At 37.4% G+C, this 22118-nt stretch overlaps 1 protein-coding gene across 1 annotated transcript in view; it reads right to left on the reverse strand.

The window, feature by feature from the left end:
* DCHS2 (dachsous cadherin-related 2) overlaps positions 1 to 22118 on the reverse strand; it is a 1158653-nt gene that overhangs the window by 1076832 nt on the left and 59703 nt on the right. Inside the window, exon 3 of the mRNA XM_044062423.1 lies at positions 16332 to 16563. Within this exon, the coding sequence (XP_043918358.1) occupies positions 16332 to 16563 (232 nt within the window). The remainder of the gene's footprint in view (positions 1 to 16331; positions 16564 to 22118) is intronic.

Genomic DNA, 22118 nt, shown 5'->3' on the forward strand with positions numbered 1-22118 from the left:
TAAACCAAACACAATGAGCAGGCAAATGCTACACAAAACTTGACACTTGACATTACAGTAACTAGATTCAATAGGTACAGTGTTCAGGCTTATCTTCCCACAGAAACACAACCTCTACATGGTATAAGAGGAGCAGAAACATAACACCTGAGCTAGGAAACACTGCAACCCACAATGCATTGCAGGGCATGGTATTTAAGGACTGCTATCAAGGAAGGAGAGCCACTGCAGAAGAGGAAGTAAAAATCTGTAGTGACTTGGCACTAGTACTGTTTAGTCCAAAGAAACAAGAACAGCACGTATTTAAACCAGGCAGGATACAAAATGCAAAACAGCAGTAAAAAATCCAAAACCTGGAAACGTTGAGGTAAAATGTAACGTTTATTCCAAGCAAGAAAAAGAATCACAAAGCTTTCGGGATCAACCCTTCATCGGTGTGTAAAAAAGAGATCAAATGCCTTCATTTAAATAGTAAATTCAAACCATAAGACTAATCACATGACACAGCTGTATTAAGATTTGTGATTCTTTTCCTGTTTGGAATAAACGCTGCATTTTACCTCAACATTTCCAGGTTTTGGATTTTGTTTACTACTAGTACTGTTTAGTAACAGCTAAAAGAGAATACATCCCAGCATTTCACATCTCCATAAAGTTTAGATACAATCCTGTAATTTATAGGGTACATTCAGTTTACTCTGAGAGCATTGACAACCTGAAACTTACAAAACAACCAACAGTTCTGTTTCTATACAACTTCCAGGGCTAGATATTCCACACAAATTACTCAATTGTCCAGTTATTGAATGACCTATATAAATCCATGGAACAGACATCTGTTCCTTCCTACCCTGACCTGGCAAGCAAAGGTCAACATGGATTGAAGGGCATAAGAAATAAGTGGTGATGCTTATTAAGAGGATTACACATTATTTCCACACAGCCTAGTCCAAGACAAACAACTACGGGGTCTGCAAAAAAACAGATGAATTAAATCAAGAAATATTTGATTATTTAACTGCTTTAGTGACACTCCTTACAGCTTACTAAATCAGAATGATACATAATTTAAATATTGATATTTGATATATTGATATATTCTCAACATATCCCCTCCCCACTGAATGTTTTGAAGTAATTTCTTTTGATTAACTTGCACTCTTTACCAGGTGTTAGGCATATAAAGTCTTTGAAAAGAGAAATAAAGTAAAGACCATCTTAGTGAACTAACATTTGATATACTGATATATTGATTCTTTCTGTTCATGCATTATTTAACTGAGTAACTAGTTGACTAGTTAATTGCAAAATAAAACAAATTATACACTTTAATGAACAAACAAAAGTAAAATGAACTTCAATATTTAATATTAAGGAATAAACTAAAAGTAAAAAAAAATGTAAGTACATAAAAGCTTGTCCTTCTATAATGACATATAGAACAATAATGATATTTCATACCTAAAAATAACACAGACATGGCAAATCAGAATATTCACAACTTATAAATGAACAACTTCTGTTCATTCAACAATTAACCAGACTCTTTTCCACTAGCAGTCTACAACTTAAATTTCCACAGTATTTCTAACATAATGAGCATATACTTTGGCCCTTTCTCCTTTGCACAACTCAGATGCCTGAAATTTAAAGAACATGTGCCACCCATTTTAAAATGCTTTGTACTGCATTTCTAGAAATCCACTTTTAATAGTCATCATGTTTCTATAACTGTCAGTTCTCATTTAACGTCTGTCTTAAATCTGGTTACAAACTATACATTTGCAAATTTATTTACATATATATGCATTTATTTACTTTATATTAACTAAAAGTATGAGTTTTACCAGCACTATATTTCATCAAAGGTATCAGAGAGACATTAACAATGTGATTCCAAATACTTTGTAAAGCACTACAAATGGCAGAGAATGCTTACTCAGGGCTGGAATACATTAGAAAGGTCTCTGAATTGGAAAAAAGTCAAATGTTGAGAAATCCACAGAGCAATGTATTTCGTCATCCTAAAGCAGTTTCAAGGTTAGCTATTGCATACATACAATAATACCCTTTTGTTAACCAGGTAGGCCCACTGGGCACACAGTCCCTTTATAGAGGAGACACAAGAGCAGTGCTTCATTAAGTAATGTGCTCAGTGTTACACTGTATGCAAATGAGAACTGAAGGAATCAAACCATGTACCACAGGGGCTACAACTACAGCATGGTCTTAACCCTTTACAATCATGCATACAGCAAGGACAACTGCAAAGTGTCACACACTGTATGAATAAACAGTGTCTGTTAGAAGAAATATGCAAAATGTCATGAATACAAACCAAGAATGAAACAAATCTGCTGTGTATAATTAAGTATATCTGTATGGGAGCCCTTCATTTGTTCGAACTTTCAAATGTTCGAAACTCATATGGCCGACGTTTGAAAGGCCAACAAATGATAGCAGAGATCCCGCTACAGTGCGGGACTGGGAGATTCCCCTTTCCTGCACTGTAGTGCAATCTTGGAGTGAGAATATTTAAGTAGCAGGGAGTGTGGGGGGTGCAGAGGGGCTTACCCCCCTGCATAACACAGTTTTACTGTATTTACAGATAGGTAAATGGTGCTATTTCAGGATGTCGGTCTTTCATAATGTCGATCATATGGTGTCGGCCTTATGAAAGTTGGCATTCTGAACGGTCGGCATTCTGAAGTAGACCCATCTATACATATATTAATATCTAATTTATCTATATATATATATATATATATATATATATATATATATATATATATATATATACACACACACACACACACACACACACATATATATATATATATATATATATATATATATATACACACACACATTAATTTCTACTTAGAGAAGAGTTACAAACAGTTATAAATAACTAACAACAACCAATAACAGTGTAAATGCGCTATAAATAGCTGAGGAATGCTGCAAACAGCACATTAAACGTAACAGTCATAACACAGCCTGAAAGTTCATACTGCAAACACTTGCTGATGGTGCATTTATGTTGCACACAGTTATAAACACATATATCAAAAAAAAAAAAAAAATATATATATATATATATATATATATATATATATATATATATATATATATATATATATATATATATGGGCGTGTGTGTTGTTGTTCTTCTTCTTTCATCTATCCTACCTATCCCACCCTACTGTAACCACCCAGGCAGATACACTTTCAGTTACACATGCACACAAACACACAGACACACATACACATGCAGACATGCATGCTCACACACCTTTAAGCAGTCATACGACTACACACTCACACACACAGCCACACACATACTACTGATATATCTACTAAACTCTGCAGCCCTTTCGTCTAATGGGACTTGTCTTCCACTGAGAGTAATGGATGACCACAAACTTTTGGCTGAATTAAATAAAGTAGCCAGCAGTAAGGATTTACCTAGCTGAGTGGTTCAGTGAATCACCCCACTGCATAAAACACTTACCACAGGAATTTCTGGGGAGAGCGCATGGCTAATTAACATATGCCAATCTCCCAATCCCCCAAAATGACTCATTAGTATTTGCAGTAGGCCAGAGCAACAGACCCTTGTGAAAAATGGCCATTGACAGCAGTAGTAACATTTCTGAATCCCAGCCTCTATCTTTTTTTAAGGACTGAGAAGTATACATGCATTCTACTGTTTTTTGTGAAGATGCATGTGGACTTCTGATTTACCAGTGGTATCTTTTGGGGTCTTTTTTTTTTTTTTTGCATTTCATTTGGGGAGGGTGAAAGTTTGTCTTTCACTCCATTAATAATTCTATTTCTTTTCTGCTTATTAGAGAGGAGAAAATTATGGCTATAGCTTCTGTTGTCAACAGCTGCAGCTGTTGTGCTTATTGTTGTGGGTAATGCTAGATTTTCAATGGGCACACTGAATGCTGTGGCTAATCAATGTGTTCATTATTGCCAGGCATAAGAATGGTTTGAATACTTCTTAAACAATAGGTGTTCAAGGTTCACTTGGGCTTTTCTTCATCCCCTTTGTCTGCTCCTCACAGTGAAGACCCTCAAGGTTCAGTCTTACCAGCAATTTTACTGCCTTTATTCATGAACAAACTGCCAGCTGACCTCCCATATATCCTCATTACTGTATATTCTGATGCTCTAGTAATGTACAAGTCAAGATCCTCCACCACAAATTTAAAAAGGGAATTGTCTAAGATCTAGCAAGTTCTAGGACTCCTCTCAAACTGGCTCAACAAGCACATACTCATCCTTAAAACACACACACATATACACAAAAAAAACACACAAACACAGATATATAGTTCATACCTCTCAACTATCCAGATTTTTGCAGAATGCCTAGATTTTTACCTCAAAATATCAGTCTGCTCCTCATAAAACGTGTGGTTTTCTGGTAAATTATAATAATGACAAAGGAAGTGAAGGAGTATAAATGACAAGTCAGTCAGAGGTATAATAAATGAAATGCAACTAGTAGCACTAATAATGAAATTTAGATGCATGTAATAGTATAGAGAGCAGATGAGACAGATGTAAATTGTGGGGGCTGGGACGGGTGACAGCCTGTGAGTGGTTATTTGTGAGAGGATGGAGGAATAAGATGGGTCAGAGGTTAGTAATTCATGCAAATAATGTAGAACCAGATAAACACTAACCTTAAAAGGGTCTTGTTTATTGTTTTGGCACCAACTAGAAAATCTTTACCATTTAGTAATATATGATTTCCTAATAGCAGGTTTCCTTGTCTCTTTTAATATGTGCACATCCTCAGAAAAATAGCTGCCTAGAAGTTATTTAGACTCCCATCATCTAAACCACCCGGACCTGTGTGAGTAGGATCAGTCTGTGAAGAATTTTGAGGTTACTGCTCTTGTTCATTTCCAATAGAAGGGAAAACTGCTATTGCTTGGGCCAGAAAAGAGTTAAACAATGATCTTTGAAGATGTCTTCTGAATCTTCAGAATGACCATGGATATTAGTGGAAGGGGTAAAAAAAACATGCAGGAATGTTCCTATCCAAGGAAAAGAAAAAAGCATCTGTTTTCCAGGCATTCTTGCATGGAGTCCTGGAGCAGAATTTTTGCCAACTGATTGTTGTGACTGGAGGCAAAAGAGCTTTTTGATATTTTACTCAAAACTGGATTAATCCCTGGAAGACCCCTTAATTTAATTTCCTTTCAAGAGGGTCTGTCTCGGACCTGCTCAGCTTGTTTGCCACAAAATGTTGCTCTAATGGTAAATAAGATGCCTATAGATTGTGTGAAAAGTTATCTCCTAGGCTACCATGACTAGTATGCACAGAAGGTAACATATGGATTCCCCTCCATTTGCTTATGTACCACATCACTAAAGTATTATCTGTAAGCATTTGTAATGTTAGTAGGGAACATAGATGTCTGACAGAGTTGAGAGCATACTTGACTGGATAGAAACATTCCTGCATGTTTTTTTTTTACCCTTTCCACTAATATCCATGGTCATTCTGAAGATTCAGAAGGCATCTTCAAAGATCATTGTTTAATTCTTTTCTGCATTTATGTGTGACTCTGTCTTCTGTTCCAAAGACTCTACACTTTTATCTCCATAAACACTGCTTCCCTAGTAGCATCTGAGACGTTTGATGTTACAGACTGTGCTGCAGTTGGAAGGGAAACTAGGAGACCTGGATTCAGATAAAACTGGTCTCTCTACCAAAGAATCTCCCCTCTCACAGCCCCCTAAAGTGGAATCTGAAATGACAAGGGATGTTGATGCTGGGACCATACTGATTTTAGCTGCCACTGAATTTCTCACGTGAAGTCATGCTAAAGGAATCATGAGAATTATAGATTCCATGAGACATAATATTCTGAGAAATTCCCTTCCTGAGACAATTGCCTGAGTAGAAGAAAAAAACTCAAAAATAGATCTAGATACAGATTTACTTTTTAGCGTGGAAGAAAAGCTCTTTGAACTGAGCTATCTATGAGACACCATAGGAAAACAATCATGTGGGAAGGAGTTTTTGGATATTCTCCTGGAACCCCAGTGTGTGCAAGAGATCTCTCACACAATTGAGATAGTCATTCAGACAAGTTAGACTTTCCTTTATTCTTGGGGGTCCTCCTTTCTACTTGGAACCTCTCTGGCATTGTTTTTAAAAATCTACTTACCAGCAGCTTGCTGTGTCTACTTATTTTCTGCTTTTGGCAAAAGGTTATAGAAGTACCATTAAATCCTTTTACAAACTTGAAGAAGGAAGGCTGAAAAATTGCTTAAATTCCCTGAATCAGCTTGCCTCTCTAATCATATGTCTTAAGAATCTCTGCAACAGAAAGCTTAAAAATTACCTCTCATTCTGAGGGAGAATTCAACATTTCAGCTTTAACAACTTCAGGTAGGTTTTTGAGTAAGCTACCAAGCAAACCTCTCAAAACACTTGTAATGGCAGTTTAGATGTAGCATCATCCATATCACCAGCACATTTCAAAGAATGATTAGCCATTGAGGCACAAAATCAACAAGATTTCACAAAGATATTTTCCTCAGATGATGAAATATGCTAAAATGTTCTTCATGTTCTCAAAACAGGCAAGCATAAACTTTAACATATTAGCTTGACAAATGAGAATTCTAAAAATAGTTGCTGCAGAAGAATACACTTTTCCCAACTCTACTAAAAACTTTCTCATCTGTGTCAGAAGGGGAGAGACTGATATTAAACAGATGTTTAGCAGCAGCTGGACTTAAGAGAAATTACTACTGAGTCTCATCTCAGAGAGTCTCATCTCGGATTAGAATATAAAAAACTTACAAGAATGAGGAACTTTATTTATTCTCTCTACTTTCTCTGAGGCAGCAAGATGGCTGTCAAGAAAGTTACGAGCTGTAATAAATACATCTTCCAATGCTGGAAGAACAAAGTTGACAATTACCACTAATGGAGAATGAGCAGATCGGTAAGATTCCACCTGCCCTTTAAGGGTTAAGGGGCAGGACAAACTGCAAGCTTCTAGGAATCATTAAATATGACAGGCCAGAAGTGTCTAAAAGTTTCTTGCCTGTAGTACTTCAAATTAAATTATCAGGTTTATCTTTTATTACTACATCCTCACAAAGATAATCCAGAGGGCTCTAGTGAAGTCTGGTATCCCACCTGTAACCCAGAGGGTGACAGGACTAACAAGAAACAGAGTATAAAGGATTAGTCCAGATAAAATCACTTTAGATGGCAGATCCAGGAGACTCTCTCTGTCTGATACCCTCCCTGTGGGAGGAATAAAGACACCTTGTTGAAGTTTCCAATAGTTTATTCAGTTAAGTAGGTAGATGGATGCAGCTGAGGGTTTACTATTAAAATATCGAAATTTAAAACAAAAACGGTACTTAACAGTGAACTAATTCGCCGAAAGTACACATTACCTAATGGCCCTAATGTCAAAAATCAGCTGTTAATGCCGAAAATGTTGAACACAACATTTTACGTCACTTAACAGCAATTCCACCCTTGCTGTAACTCCCTAATTTGTACACTTAACATCCCGTTTATGCAGGGGGGCAAGCCCCCCTGCTCCCCCACCCCACTAACTATATATTCCAACTCCGAGATCGCACTACAGTGAGGAAAGGTATGTATTTCCCTAACCGCACTGTACCACGATCCCTGTACATCCCTTTGAACGTTCATATTTGTGAATGCACAGTACATTCGCAAATATAATGTTCGATTATGTAGCTTGCACACATATGAACTATTCGAACATCTGTAGTTCGAATAGTTCATAGGCATACAATGCTACGCTGACATTTTAATAGTAAACTGTAGCTGAGAAGTAGAAGAAGCTGTTTTTTTTTTTCTTTTTTTTTTCTTTTTTTAATGCCTTTATTGAATTAACACTTAATTAACAGGCAAACATACATTTATATAAAAGAAAACAAACTAAATTAACATGCTCACAGTTACAAATATTAGGCATCACATATGTTTTTTTCTTTTTGTGGCTGGAAGAAGAACCAAGGAACCAGTAGATTGTTTCACGGTAAAGTAAAAAAAAAAGATGCCTGATTCCCAAAGGAGCCTGGCCACAGTAGTCAGTAAATCAGGTAAGTATTAAAATAATCAAAATTTCCACCAAAACTACAACAATAAGCATTTTAAACACTTACCCCAGTCCCAAAAATAAAATAATACAAATTTTACTAAGAAAATTTTTGATTTAACTTAGCTTTTCAAATTTTTTTTCCAGAAAAGTAAAAAGTAACGCACTTGAATAAATGTTACTAACAGTCACATGACAGTCTACAGCTTAAAAGTATACATTTAACAAAAAAAGTTTAGATTCAGTCATAAAATTAAAAGTGGATGTTTTTTCCCCAAAGGAATCTATCTACCCAGCAATGGAACAGTATTAGCCAACTGTCAACCTTCAAAAGTCCACATGAGGAGCACTCTTCAGCAGCATTGAAAATTTGAAAGGACTTGGTGACAAACTATTCTTTTTCTTTAGCTCTGTTTGAGCTGATTATTAATTTGGGTGCAAGCTGACCAGCTGTTAATTTTTTCACAGGATATAACCCATATAGCTAAGGCTGCTGCAGTAGTGATCAATATGATGAATATCAAAATTCAGTTTGCTGTCAATAACAATCCGTTGTAGTTTAGTATCAGTATTAAGCTTGATTTTGATGTTGTGTGAACAGACAGTATTAAGGCCATTGTTATTTGAATGTATATTTTTGAGAAGAAATAGGAGCAGTTTGATTTACTTTGGGTTCAAAAGTAACAGAGATTTCTGTAGCCATTTTTAAACAGAGGTGAATGAATTCTGGGTAATGGTTTGCAGGGTGGATAAACAGGGTGTAGAGTAGACAAGGGTAGTGTTGTCATCATATTGACGAAAGGAAACAGGTTTTGATTCTTTGTGCATGTTGTTTATGAAGATGTTGACAAGAATTGGTCTGAGTATGGATCCTTGGGGATACCTGCTATGACTGGGAGGAAGCTGGAATGGGAGTCTAGCCATATGAGAAACTGGGTGCGATTGTTGAGGTAGCTGGTGAACATGATGATAAAGAACAGCTGGAGCTTGTAGAAGAGAATCTGCTGGGACATTGTATCAAAGACTAGACAGGTCAATGAAAAGAGTAAAGACGATGTGGCCATAGTTTCTGCTTTGGTTGACAGTATCTAGAAAGTGAAATAGTGTTTTTCGGTGTTGTGGTATAGCCAAAAGCTGTGTTAAGTGGGACAGAGCAGTTGTTTTTTGAGTAGGGAGGATAGTTGTTGTTGTTGATGGATACACTTCTCAAGTACTTTGGAGAGGGGAGAGGGTATTGCTATGGGGCAATAGTTAGTTCAATGAATGTGCCATTTGTATGGAGTGGAATCATAAAAGAGACTTTCCACAGGGTTGGAATATCATTTTATGTAATGGGTCTATTTATAAGAACAGACACTCAGTAACTTAAATCTCTAACAGCCATGGCAAGGTATTTGTCTAAGAGGTTGTCAGGAGATAGATTTGAGGGAATTTAGTTTTTAAATATATATTTATATTTGTAATGGTTTTGGTGGGGAAAGTTTTTAGGGCAAGTTGGGCTATGGAAGTTAATGAACTGAGAAATGGATGGTTGAAAGGGGTTTGAGTTGCTGGAGTGGTGGTGGAGGGTATGAACTGGCTAGTGAATTTGCTGGCTACATTTTTGCTTGGTTTCAATGGAAGAGGATTTGGAGGAGGTTTTCTGCCTGGTTTCGAGAGGTTGTTTAGGTTTTGCTAAAAATGTTTAGAGATTCTAATAGTGTGTTCTTGTTAGTGGAAAATACAATTCTTTTGTCTGTCAGAACTTGTGATTTGATACTGTTTCTAGGTCAACAATGAGTTTCCAGACTGTTTTGACTTATGTTTATGTGCCATTCTTTACAGGCTCTGTTGATGGCTTTCCTGAGTTGTTTAGTTTGATGGGTTAGTCAAGGGGCAGTATGTACTTTTACTCTTTTGTTTCTGAGTAGAGCTTGCCAGTTGAGAATGGCTAGGAAGGATTGGTTAAACTAGCATGCTAGTGGAAGATATTTGAGAAAGTAACCAGTAACATTGTTCGAGGGTATCACTGGAGATGGCTTTGTTGAAATTAGTTACATTTTTCAATGAACTTAACTGTTGAGTTTTTTTTTTTAGGGGGGGGGATGATAATCTCTGATGATGAATATGGGATGATGATCACTAAAAGTGTCTGGTAGAATGCCTGTTATTCGAGTTTTTCTAGGTTTGTTGTTAGTATGCAGTCCAGAATGGATGCTTTTTTTGTGTATTCTGGTGTATTTTCTTGACTATCTCTGTGAAGTAAAATATATTTATGTTAAGGGAGGGAAACTGTTTTTATTTATGGCCCAGTCTAGGTTTAGGTCTTCAAGTTAAATAGTTTCTTGACTGACGTTAGCATGCAGCCAGCTTTGAATATTTTCAATAATACTGATATTGTTTGGGGATTGGGGTGTAGACAGCTATTATAAATAAGTATTTTGGCTATTTACTTGAAGTTTTTAAAACAGTAGCACTTCATTGCTAATATTTGTTATTATTGGAAGGTAGCTGTGAAGCTGTAGTTATACTTGATTGATAATAGCTACTCCAGCAACACATTTACTGGTTTGGTCTTTTCTAACTACATTGTGCCCATAGAGTATCGTTTATTCATCTTTTATTTCTGGTTTTAAGCAAGTTTCTATGATTACCAGGTTGTGGTAGTGGATTTCTATCCATGTATGGAGTTCAGGTGTCTTATTACAGATGCTGCAAACTTTAATATTGTGTATTCTTAGTCTGGAAAGGGGCTAGGGATGATTGTGCTTGGGGGATGTATGTAATTTGGCTGTTTGTGAAGTAATTATTTTGGTGATCTGGATGTGGGAAGGAGCGAGTTGGGAATGTGTTAGGGCCAGGGTCAGGGTGTATGTCACCACTTATTATAACCTTATTGAAGTTTGTGGAAAAGCTTTTTTATCTTGCTAGGAAGTATTAGTTGTTTTTCTTTGGGGTCTTGGAGTTTTTTGATTTTGGTAATAAGAAACAGTGTGAACATTTTTTAGCAAAATGATGTTAGTACTATAATGGATTGACGGTATAAGTGCATTTGTGGAGGGGTGGAGTCAGAGATTGTTGTGTGGACTTTGTAGGGATAGTAGGAGAAAGAAAGAATTTATAGCTAGATAGGTGGGCAATGAAGGTTAGAGTACAGACTATGTAAGAGATGGCATGCAATAACAGAGTTTGTGAAATAGATATGGTGGTTAGAGAATGGTTAAAATTTAAAAGATTTATAAGTAGAGTGCAGATACGGAAGGAATGTTGATAGATAAGATGTGTTTAGTTGACTTGAATAAACTATGTGTTAAGTTTTAGCTAAAATTATTGATTTGACTACACAGATTTTATCTCTGGGCATATGTTAGTTAAACTTACAGGTTTGGGCCTTAGACTTGTGCCAATTTGTTCTTCGATCTTAGAGGTATGACAAGATTAGGTAGTTGGTAAGGTGGTCATCAAGTTATTAGGTGCTAGCTATAAGTGTAATCATAATGGAGGGTGGGAATGGGAGTAGGGCAAGGAGCTTAACAAAAGCTGAGTGTAGCATGGCTGAGCAGAATGGGGCTAATCCCCCCAAGAAATGGTGAAAGCTTAAAATAAGCTAAAAAAATCCAGGTACATTTGTTACTTGTTTCCTTTATTGGTAAAGCTGGGTCAAAAATCAAACTAATGTGATAAAATAGTGTGAATGCTACAATATATTTAAGGGGGACTGTTTCTTAGAAGTTGATCTGCAGCTTGATGCTGATCCCTGTGTCCCTGCCCATGCTGGTTATTCATTTATGATTACCTGCTTTATCCTTTTAAGGGATACAGGGGAAACAGACTCCGTCCTGCAATCTAGTGCATGCCAAGCAGAAACTAATCTCAAATAGGGCATCAGTCAATTGCAGGACACATATATATATTCATATGCAGCATGTATACCTACAAGCAATAAAGAGGAATGTCAGTTAACCTACAACATGTCTTTGGGATGTGAGAATAAACTGAAGCACCTGGCAAAAACCCAGACAGGCAATGGAAGAACGTGAGAATTCTGCAGAGAAGGCACACCCCAGATGGGAATCGATGCTGGAGATGTTAGTGGAGTGAGGCATCCATACCAGCGCCTGCATAACTGTACAGATAAAATAGAATATGCCAAATTTCGACATGTATATATATATATATATATATATATATATATATATATATATATATATATATATATATATATATATACACACACACACACACACACACAGCATTTAAACTTCTTCTTCTTCTGGCTTTTCCCAGTTAGGGATCGCCACAGCGGAACTCCAGTCCACTAATGATTGGCAGTAGATTTTTACAGTGCCAAGGTGCCAGCCTGACACCCAGCCTTCAACGAAGGCATGCCCATTCACGCATATCTTTCAAATCTCACTCGACTTCGGGGAGGACATGCAGACTCCACATAGAAGGTGCTCCAGCCGAGAATCGAACGGGAGAACCTCTTGCTGTGAGGCGACAACGCTACCGCTGCACCACCACGGCTTATACACAACATTTAAACTAATCACTTAAAATAAGTTAATTTAAATTAGTAACATATAATGATGGCATAGTAGTCTATCCATCCACCTACAACTCTTTTTCCATTTTTGCACATGGGTCAGAGTTACACTTTGTTAGAGAAAAATGCATATCTCATGATTATTCTATGCAAAATTCATATTAACTTACAGTTCCTGCACAAATAAAATGTTAAATACTTATGTTAAAAATATGCAATATAAAATGCTTAGTTATGTAAACCACAGATATTTATTGTAGTTCTAAGAGTTTCATAACTGCAGCCTTATGATTGTCTTTAGCCTGTGAGACTATCCAGATCTCATAACTGACCCTGTTGGACTTAACTAGTACTTTCAGTTTTCTATTTATTTTAATTAAAGAGCTCTTATTATTTTGGGAGTTGCTGTTCCTAATTTTAGCCATGACTTTTTTCCCTTTAAGGGAATCCTGTTAAGGTTAGGATTCCACCAATGTGTTTTTTTAAGTTTGTCTTGGGACTACTTCTAATATGTAAAGCAGCCTGTACAGCTATTTACATGGCAGTATGGGGTCTCTGTGAACAATTCTGCATAGGTTGTGGTGAATCGTGGCTGGGAGGGGCAATGAATTTTGAAAAACTATCATTTCATTGGATATAATTTGCTTTGATAAACAATCTCCAAGGATTCAACGTGACTAATTTAAGTCCACAAGAATCAGAGGCAATAGTCCATAAAATCCAAAAGGTTGTTTATTCCACTGGAACAAAACGAAGTAACAAAACCCACGGTGAAATCACAAACAATATCAGTTAAGTGTTTTCTCCTGGGATCAATCTCAGGCTTCTTCAGAAAAAGTGCCTCATTGTGCCTGCAAGTTTGAGGTAGTATATCTTTCCCAGTCTATACAGGGGGTGGTTAAAGTCTTCCATGAGTAGGGTATTTGGTTTAATGGCAAGTGCCTCCAGTAGGTCTAGGTACAACATATGGGATTCTTGGAACATACAGGGTGACCTATAGCTTGCTAGGATACAGTATGGGAATTTCTCTATGATGATTTGAACATGGTCAAACTCCAGGGCATTGTCCTGTTTAACTAACCTAGAGGTATACCTAGATTGAGAATCCTCCACCTTTTGTCCTTGTCTGCACAGCTGATGGCATAAATGTGTGGAAGGCAATGAAGCTTTGCACTGCCAGAGTACTTTCTGTAAATTTAAACCATGTCTAGGTAATGGCACATATGTCCATATTCTCCAGAATGAGGAGACCTTGTATGGGACTTTCTTGTTTAGACTCCTAACATTTAGCAGCAACACCTTTAGGTTTCTGACAATTAATACACATAAAGTAGTACCCCAATGCAGCAAAGTGTTTTGAGAGAGGTGTCTGTACCTTTTGTTTGACAAGAGGTAATGGACCAAGTGCTCAGAGGAATACCTTACATAAAGTGCTACCAACATGGTAGATGGGCGTATGCACAGAACAACCAGACACACGTAAGAATTTATCAAAGATGAAATTACATACTGTGGGCAGATGTGCAAAATCACCTGCAAACCTCCTTTTATCAAGGTGTTTTGGAAGATATTCTAATCTACCCTGAAAGAAATATATACATAGACACACATACACATAGACATATAGATAGATAGATAGATAGACAGACAGACAGATATAAATCAGTGCATTTGCTGAAGAATGCTTAAAAGACGCAGAGGTCGTTAACAACACACTCCAGACAGTGAGCCAGAACCCACTTGCTGCAGTCGTGTTTCTGCCTTCTTTGATCTCATCAGAATAGTACATGTGGAGAATGTAGTGATGTTTTGAAACATCTAGACCAGCAAGACACTTCCACTATATTGACAGTAAGACTCTGGAAAGCACACAAAGAAATATGTATATGAAGTCATCTGCAGATCTCCATTTATCAATATCAAGGTATCAGGAGACATGCAAATTACCACAAAAATGCTTCAAAGTACTGGCTTAAGAAGGCATGATGACTCATAGATCTTTAATAATATGAAATAGCAAACAAGCCACACCCAGGCTGATATAGACAGGGTTTTGCCTTATTTGTCCTCATCAGTACATAAGTGAACAATCTACTGATGGTCTGTAACAGTCAACACAGTCATCGCCACTGCATTTATTCTAGAGGTTTGCAACTATTTCCAGGCTTGGATTTACCCCTTTATATGATGCACCTTTTTTTTGGAGGTATGCTCCTGTTTTTAGACTTAATTTTTCCCTTCACACAATTTTCTGAATTCCTTCTACCATCAGACAAAATTTTGAACCAGTTTAGTACACATGAAACAAGACTACATGGCCAATATATTGGTAGCACCAATAATTTAAGGAAAGAGCACCCTACATCTCTCTTTTCAGAAGCAAAAATATATTATTCTGTGACAACTCATTATTAAACACTATAGTCTTCGCACTGCGTCTTTGATAATACGCTTATTCATTTTGTCATTTGTGTCATTTCCATTTTTTAACTTGTGTTTCTGAGTACTATCCCACAATCCTACTGGAAGTGGGAAGAGGTATATGCCATACAGTATTCAATTTTTTTGCTTATTAGATATCAAGATATTTGGATGGATGTGTCTACTTTTCTGGAGCCTTTGTACCTCTTTTTAATGTCTGCAGGATGAGAGGCATGAGTCAGTTTAGCAAGAATCTTGGGGAAAGTCGATGCAGAAACAGAAACTGCACAATAACAATACCTACTGGTCAGCATTGAACTCCAGGCCCTGAATCTTTGAGAAGGAAAGACTTTATGACCAGAATTTGTATTGCCTGTTCTGGATACAGGGAGATGAGATTTTTGCCACATGGACATCCTCTGTTGAAGATCATAAGGGTAGTCTTGGATGTGTTAATTGTCTGGCTGAGGCTATGTGGAATGACATGTCTATGCGGCAAAAACTAGTAAATACAGGTATGTCAAACAGAGCCAGTATTGCATGCTATGAATGCTCTACAAAATAAATGTCAGAGAAACAGCCATGTGTCATGTCCTCCTACCACTTGAACATAAGATGATGTTATTGAAAGTTATCCACACCTAAAGGGGAGAGACCCATAACTAATGTGAAGTACAAATGCTAGGTGAGATGATTGAGGGTTGGGAGGGTGGCCTAATGGTGAAGGTGTTTATCTTACAAACACAAGGTACAGGGTTTGAGTCTCACAGGGAATAAATGGCTAGGCTTAAAATGGCTTGCTGGGGCAGATAGCCTAGTACTAATCTATGAACCTATGATCAAGTTAGTAGCAAAAAAAAAAAAAGCTTCAGCATTTGCTCCTAGATAGTTCTTTTGTACACTTCATTGTCATGCCTGGGCTATCAAAACGAGATGAAGCAAAGAGTTATCTGATGGGGAAAAATGCTGCATTGCCCTTCATAGACACAACACTATTATCTCACCTTAGGAAGTTTTGATATAAACAGCTATTTAGACCCTAGTGTGTATAGGATAAATGTAACAGAATGTCAAAACTCTGCCTGCCAGACCCCTTCAGATACCCCTAGTCAGAACAAAAAAGTCAAGCTGACACTGTCCCCGACAGTATCATGACATTCTGCAACACAGAACTATCAAGACATTTTTTTTGTCCTTTAATTTTAGAATATACTAGACAAATTCCAATAAAAAAAAGCATTGACACATGGCTTGAGACATCATACCCGTCGCAGCATCGACAGTAAAGAGTGAAGAAAAGTCGCCTGTCACAAGTTCGTACAGCACCTCTGCATAAGTCCCAGTATCTAAGTCAGTGGCTACCACACTGAGGATCTCAGTCCCTGGCAGGCTGTGGCTGCTGATACTTGCCATGTAGGACACAGGGTTAAAAATGGGCGGGTTATCATTAACATCTTCAATCTCAACGTGAACAACAGCTTGTGTACTCAGGCCACCCTGTCAAAGAAAGCAAAAATAAATCAACATTAGCAAGAGCACTAAAGAATGCAGTGATTCATGTTGATATATTCACCTATAGCTTGCTGCAGACTTATTTATTTATTTTTAATTTGCATTTTGTTGCAGAAGAAGACCCATGTATTACCCAGGACAGCTAGCTTAAGTGATTTGATCAGATCACTGATTCTGCAAGTGAAGAAAATGAAATTCAAGCTCATGCCTGCAGAAAGTATTTATTCACTGCTTTTCAGATTACGTGATAAAGAATACAACTAACCATGTATAAAGTAGAAGTATAATGTATAAAACTGACATACTAACAATAGATAAGTACAATGACAGTTAAAACTGTTGCTAGGCTATGTCACTGAGAAGCCATAACTATAATCACAACACTCCCATTTCAAGGAGACAAGCAACAGATATTACTAAAACATGGAAGAAAAGGGCTTTCTTCTTCCTAGTATAGAGTCTCAGTATTACCATCCATGCATTTAACATTCATTCTTAGCAAACAGCTGTATCACAAGACCTGTCCATGTCCTTCCTTTGGTTATCTCATTAAAAGCAGTACATTTTCATAATCATTAACATTCTTCTTGCTGCAGGCTGATCAGTGATCACATTTATATAGCTTGCCTGTTACCTGTGAGGTAGGCCAAAGTAAATGGTTGCACACCTTGTAATATTTCAGAGTTATAGTACCATGGAGAATTATATGAAAAGTGAGGTTGGGGTTGTCATATGCCATGTGACTATGCACAGATGTCTGCTACCACAAGTGGAATGCTACAACATAATAAGCAGACCATTCACCACCTAGCCATCAATAGATAAATGACTGGTACAATAATGTCAGATATAGGTTCATTGATTAGTACTAGACTCACTGCTCCTGAGGACTATTTTAAGCCTAGCTAATTACTGCATGTGAGAATCAAATGCTGCACCTTGCATTTGTAAGGTAAACATCTTAACCATTATGCCACCCACCCTACCATCAATGCTGCACTCATTCTTAATGCTTGAAATCTGCTAGATTTGGAATTAAGTTGTAATTGGCTGTAGGTAATCATGATACACTTCCATTGTAAACAAATATAAAATATTTTACAACAATTTCATTCAAGGTTCAGATTCTCTGAATTTTTATTGATTCAGACTACCAGCTATAACCTAACTGAATAAAATAATAAATGTCCGAGAAGTTACATGAAATGCTTTAAAAGGCTGACAGTATTTAAATCTACCATGAAATTCAGAGAACTAGAGTTACAAACAACAGCCAAAGTAGTACGAATTTTAGTCAGGAACCCAAAGAGTATCTATAGATTATATTTTTTCATGAATATACTCAAAACAGTAGACATCTTTTGTGCCATTTTTAGCTCCCCACAGCTGACCGTCAGCTGCTCTCAGAGTCCTCCCTCATCCACCACATCTACCAAACCCATGTTAGCCCTCCTCAGTGAGTAGTTCTGATGAATATTTGGAGCCCTTGAGAAGACTGAGGCTTCTAGAGCACCATCATACCTACTACCAAAGAGTGCTTATGCCCCAATGTGCAATGCAGCTACAGCCCTGTAACAGGTTGACAATGCCCCCATGTCTCTGGACAACTACAAGAGTGTGTCTGAGAGCACATGCCCACTCCAGACCCATCCTCCATGCTTGTGCAGCCAAGAGCCACTGCTATCTGAACTTGTATCACGTGACATAGTCAATATTATTTTAAGAAAAAAATTGTATTTTTTCCTAGTTAAGTAACTTCCTACTGTCTGATTTAATACAGGAAGACTGAGATCTCTTTAGCCATTCATCTTGGCAAATGATTACATTCAGTGGAATCTTTTTACAAGCATGAGTAAAAAATAAAGAAATACAGTAAGTAAATAAATAAATAAAATGTCAAAAATTAAAGCTCAAATAAATTAGAAATACAAACAATAAAATTTTGAACTATTTTGTTTTATAAGTATAATACCTAGAATATGCCAGGTCTATATTACAATGTTGAAAGACGTGTTTGCTGAACACGTCTTAATCAACAAGGAAATATCAACCTGTTAAAATCCAGAATGGCCGCTTCGATGAATTTTTTCCCAGGGGAAAAAAAAATGCTCGGCCATACACAAAAAAAAAACAAACTTTCAAACCCTACATAGTGGACGGCGTTGCCCCCCCCACACACACACACACACCCCCAACTAAATATACCAACTCCAAGATCGCACTACAGTGGGGAAAAGGGCAAATCCCCAATGACAGCCGGCCAATTTTTTTCCTCTGGGAAACAATTCACTGAACCGGCTGTTCAGGATTTTAAAGGGTCAATATTTCCATGTCGATTAAGACATGTTCAGCAAACACGTCTTTCAACATGGTAATATAGACATAAATATGCCTATATCTTACAACTACTACTGCACTACCTACAAGTTGAGGCTTTACAAGACTGCTCTTATCACATTATTTAATAATGTCAACAACTTTACAAAGCTTATACCTAATAATTAAAAAAGGAAGTACTGCAATACCTGCTACTTTTAATTAATTTTACAGTGGTATATTCTTATATCAACATCTTCATGGTAAAATCATGTAGCAGACTGCTGTCTCTTTGTTCTATTTGCAGTACACGCAGGATATGAAGGAATAAAAATAAATACAGTTTGCGTTTATACTGCAGTAGTTTTTACTGTGGAGCAAATCCCTCTGTAAACTTGTACAAGGGCATGTGCCCCATATGTCCACTTAGAAAATATTCCTCCTCCAAGGTTACATACTCAAAGGGAAAAGGACATACTTGTTTTTCTTGCAAAACATAGTTCCTTTCCTCTGAGGCTGTATGGTGTCAGAAGTGTTTGAAGATACTAGTACTTGAGGGTTTGAGGTTACAGCTCCTTACATGAGAGTGCTGACAGGATCTGCCCTCACCTACAAAAAAGAGATTTAATGTGTTTGTTATGCAGTGAAGTTCTTTTTGTTTTTGTTTCATCATAAGCCGCAGTGGTGCAGCGGTAGCATTGTCACCTCAGCGCAAGAGGTTCTTCCATTTGATTCTCAGCTGGAGCCCCTTCTGTGTGGAGTCTGCATGTCCTCCCCGCGGTTGAGTAGCGTTCGAAAGGCATGTGTGAATGGGTGTGCCTTTGTTGAAGGTTGGGCGTCGAGCTGGCACCTTGGCACTGTAAAAATCTACTGCCAATCATTAGCAGACTGGAGTTCTGATGTGGCAACCCCTAACCAGAAAAAGCTGAAAGAAGAAGATAAGCTGAATACAATGCATTCTGCTCATAAGTTGTCCAGAAAACAGAATGCGAAAAGTCTTCAGTATGGCATTGTCTTCTTTCTAATAACTATTATTCTATCTTTCATTTATGAGTCTTAAAAAATAATACTAAAACTATTAGAAAAAGAAATGAAGAGCACACTGAGTAAGACCAAAAAGTACTGGGATTTATATAATTCAGTTTTCATTTACTGGGTCAACTTTATAAGAGTTGACCTTGCATCATGTATCTCTCAGCCAAGCATTAATGGCTAAAACTATTGTTTTCTTCTACGAGTTTATTGGATGCTAACTTTTAAGGGAAAAAAAATGATGAAAACAATCTTGAAATATGTTGCCCATGAAAACAAATATATAATCCATATATATGTCATGACAACAGCAAACAACCTTTGTTATTCATTTATTAACATAATAATGGCTTTCAGTCCACCTTTTAGCAGTTCACTATTACCAGTCTTGGAATGAATTCAAGACCATAAAATGGTCTTCAAGGTGTACTAAAAAGGTCAGAAATCACCTAACTCATGTCACTAAATCAAGGTTCACAAACATCTTATTACTTCATAAGATCATAGGTAAGTATTAGGCTAGCTGCCCTTGCAGGCCATTTTTAGCCTAGCCAACTTCCCTTCAAAGGTGAGAATGAAACCTTATACCTTGTGTGTGCAAGGTTAACACCTTAACCATTATGCCAGCCTCACAACTCATTATGCCAGCATCACAACCCTTTATGCCAACCTGCCAACCTCCCAACAGAAAATGATAAGTCAGTGCAGTTAAGGCTCTATACTCAATTTCTTGGCAAGAAGTGGGCTACATTGCTTTAAAGTTACACCTTATCACTCTACTTTAAGTAAATCCTTAAATCTATTCTCACTTACTACCTCTTTCAGTTCAGAAACTAATCCCAAGTCTGTATTTTTTATTTATTTAACATTTATTAACCAGGAAAGTCCGACTTGGAATGAAGCCAATTTTTAGCGGAGACCCGTGGAGAAATGTTCTAGATACATGTCTTTGTAACGTGGGAGGAAACCAGAGTACCAGGAAGAAACCCACACGAACACAGGGAGGACATGCAGACTCTGCACAGAAGGCACTCCAGCTGATAATCGAACCAGAGAACCTCTTGTTGTGATGCTACCACTGCACCACTGCACCGTCCATGTCTACTATATCTTGGAATATAAAGTGTGCACATCACTATATGCACCATGACCACTCGTATTGCCTTTACTTTGTTCATAACCCAACTACAAATTCCATTGGATCAGAGTGCTCTCTCTGGGTTCTATTCCTACCATAGACATAACTTAAAATTCCAGTACTGGTACTACAGTATACTTTGGTGGATGCTGTACTTTTAAGGAGCTAAATTTTGGAAGATTTTGAATAAGATGACCACTCTGCCTGTTCCAATAGTTACATACTTGGGCATTTTGGAATCCATCTAATAGCTCTGAAAACTGACTTCCACTAACTTCGTATAATCTGCATCTATGATCACATCACGTCAAACTCCATGGGGCTACCACAACATCACAATTTTGGTTGTATTCTCCTACCATGTCTCTCCAGGTGGGAAGACGTCTTAGCTGTTGGGCTATAGATATGCCTGCAGCTGAGGACAGAAATACAACTATAAGAGCTGTTACACAGCACTCAGCTGGGTGTTAGCTCTATGTGCTGTGTAGCAACACATTAGTGGATGTGTAATGATGCCCAGATTGTGTCACACACACCTATGTGGTCATACAGCCCTCTCTTTGCTCTCCCCCCTTTACAGCCACCACCATCATGTCTCCTGTCTCACCACCAGAGTCCATGACCAAAATATACTCCAAGTATACTACCAAAACTTTCCACCTGAAAGAGACAAACAGGTATTATCATTCCTCTTACCACTGGCATCAGCTCCTCTAGTACTTGGGCCACTAATGAAAGAAACCCATGTCATCTGAGTCATGGTCAGGACTTCATCCCTCTGTGCCAAACAGCTGAGATGGATTAGCTCTAAAATATGTGGAAGACCCTCCCAGTATTTCAGTACTTTTACTGATTTACTAAATACCACCCTTAAAGGAGGAACTAGAAGGCCTGCCTCCCTTTAAAGAATTGTAATACATAAATCTAGACATAATTTTCCGACTCATACTGCTTCTCTCTGTTGTTCACAGTTTTCTTTAAGAACTTCCTGACATGCAATATACTTGATGTTCTGCAGCTCTTTGTTGTCACGTGACAGTACATGCGACACATG

Source organism: Protopterus annectens, chromosome 2.part1 (genome assembly GCF_019279795.1).
Source record: "Protopterus annectens isolate FY-2018-M chromosome 2.part1, PAN1.0, whole genome shotgun sequence".
NCBI lineage: Eukaryota > Metazoa > Chordata > Ceratodontiformes > Protopteridae > Protopterus > Protopterus annectens.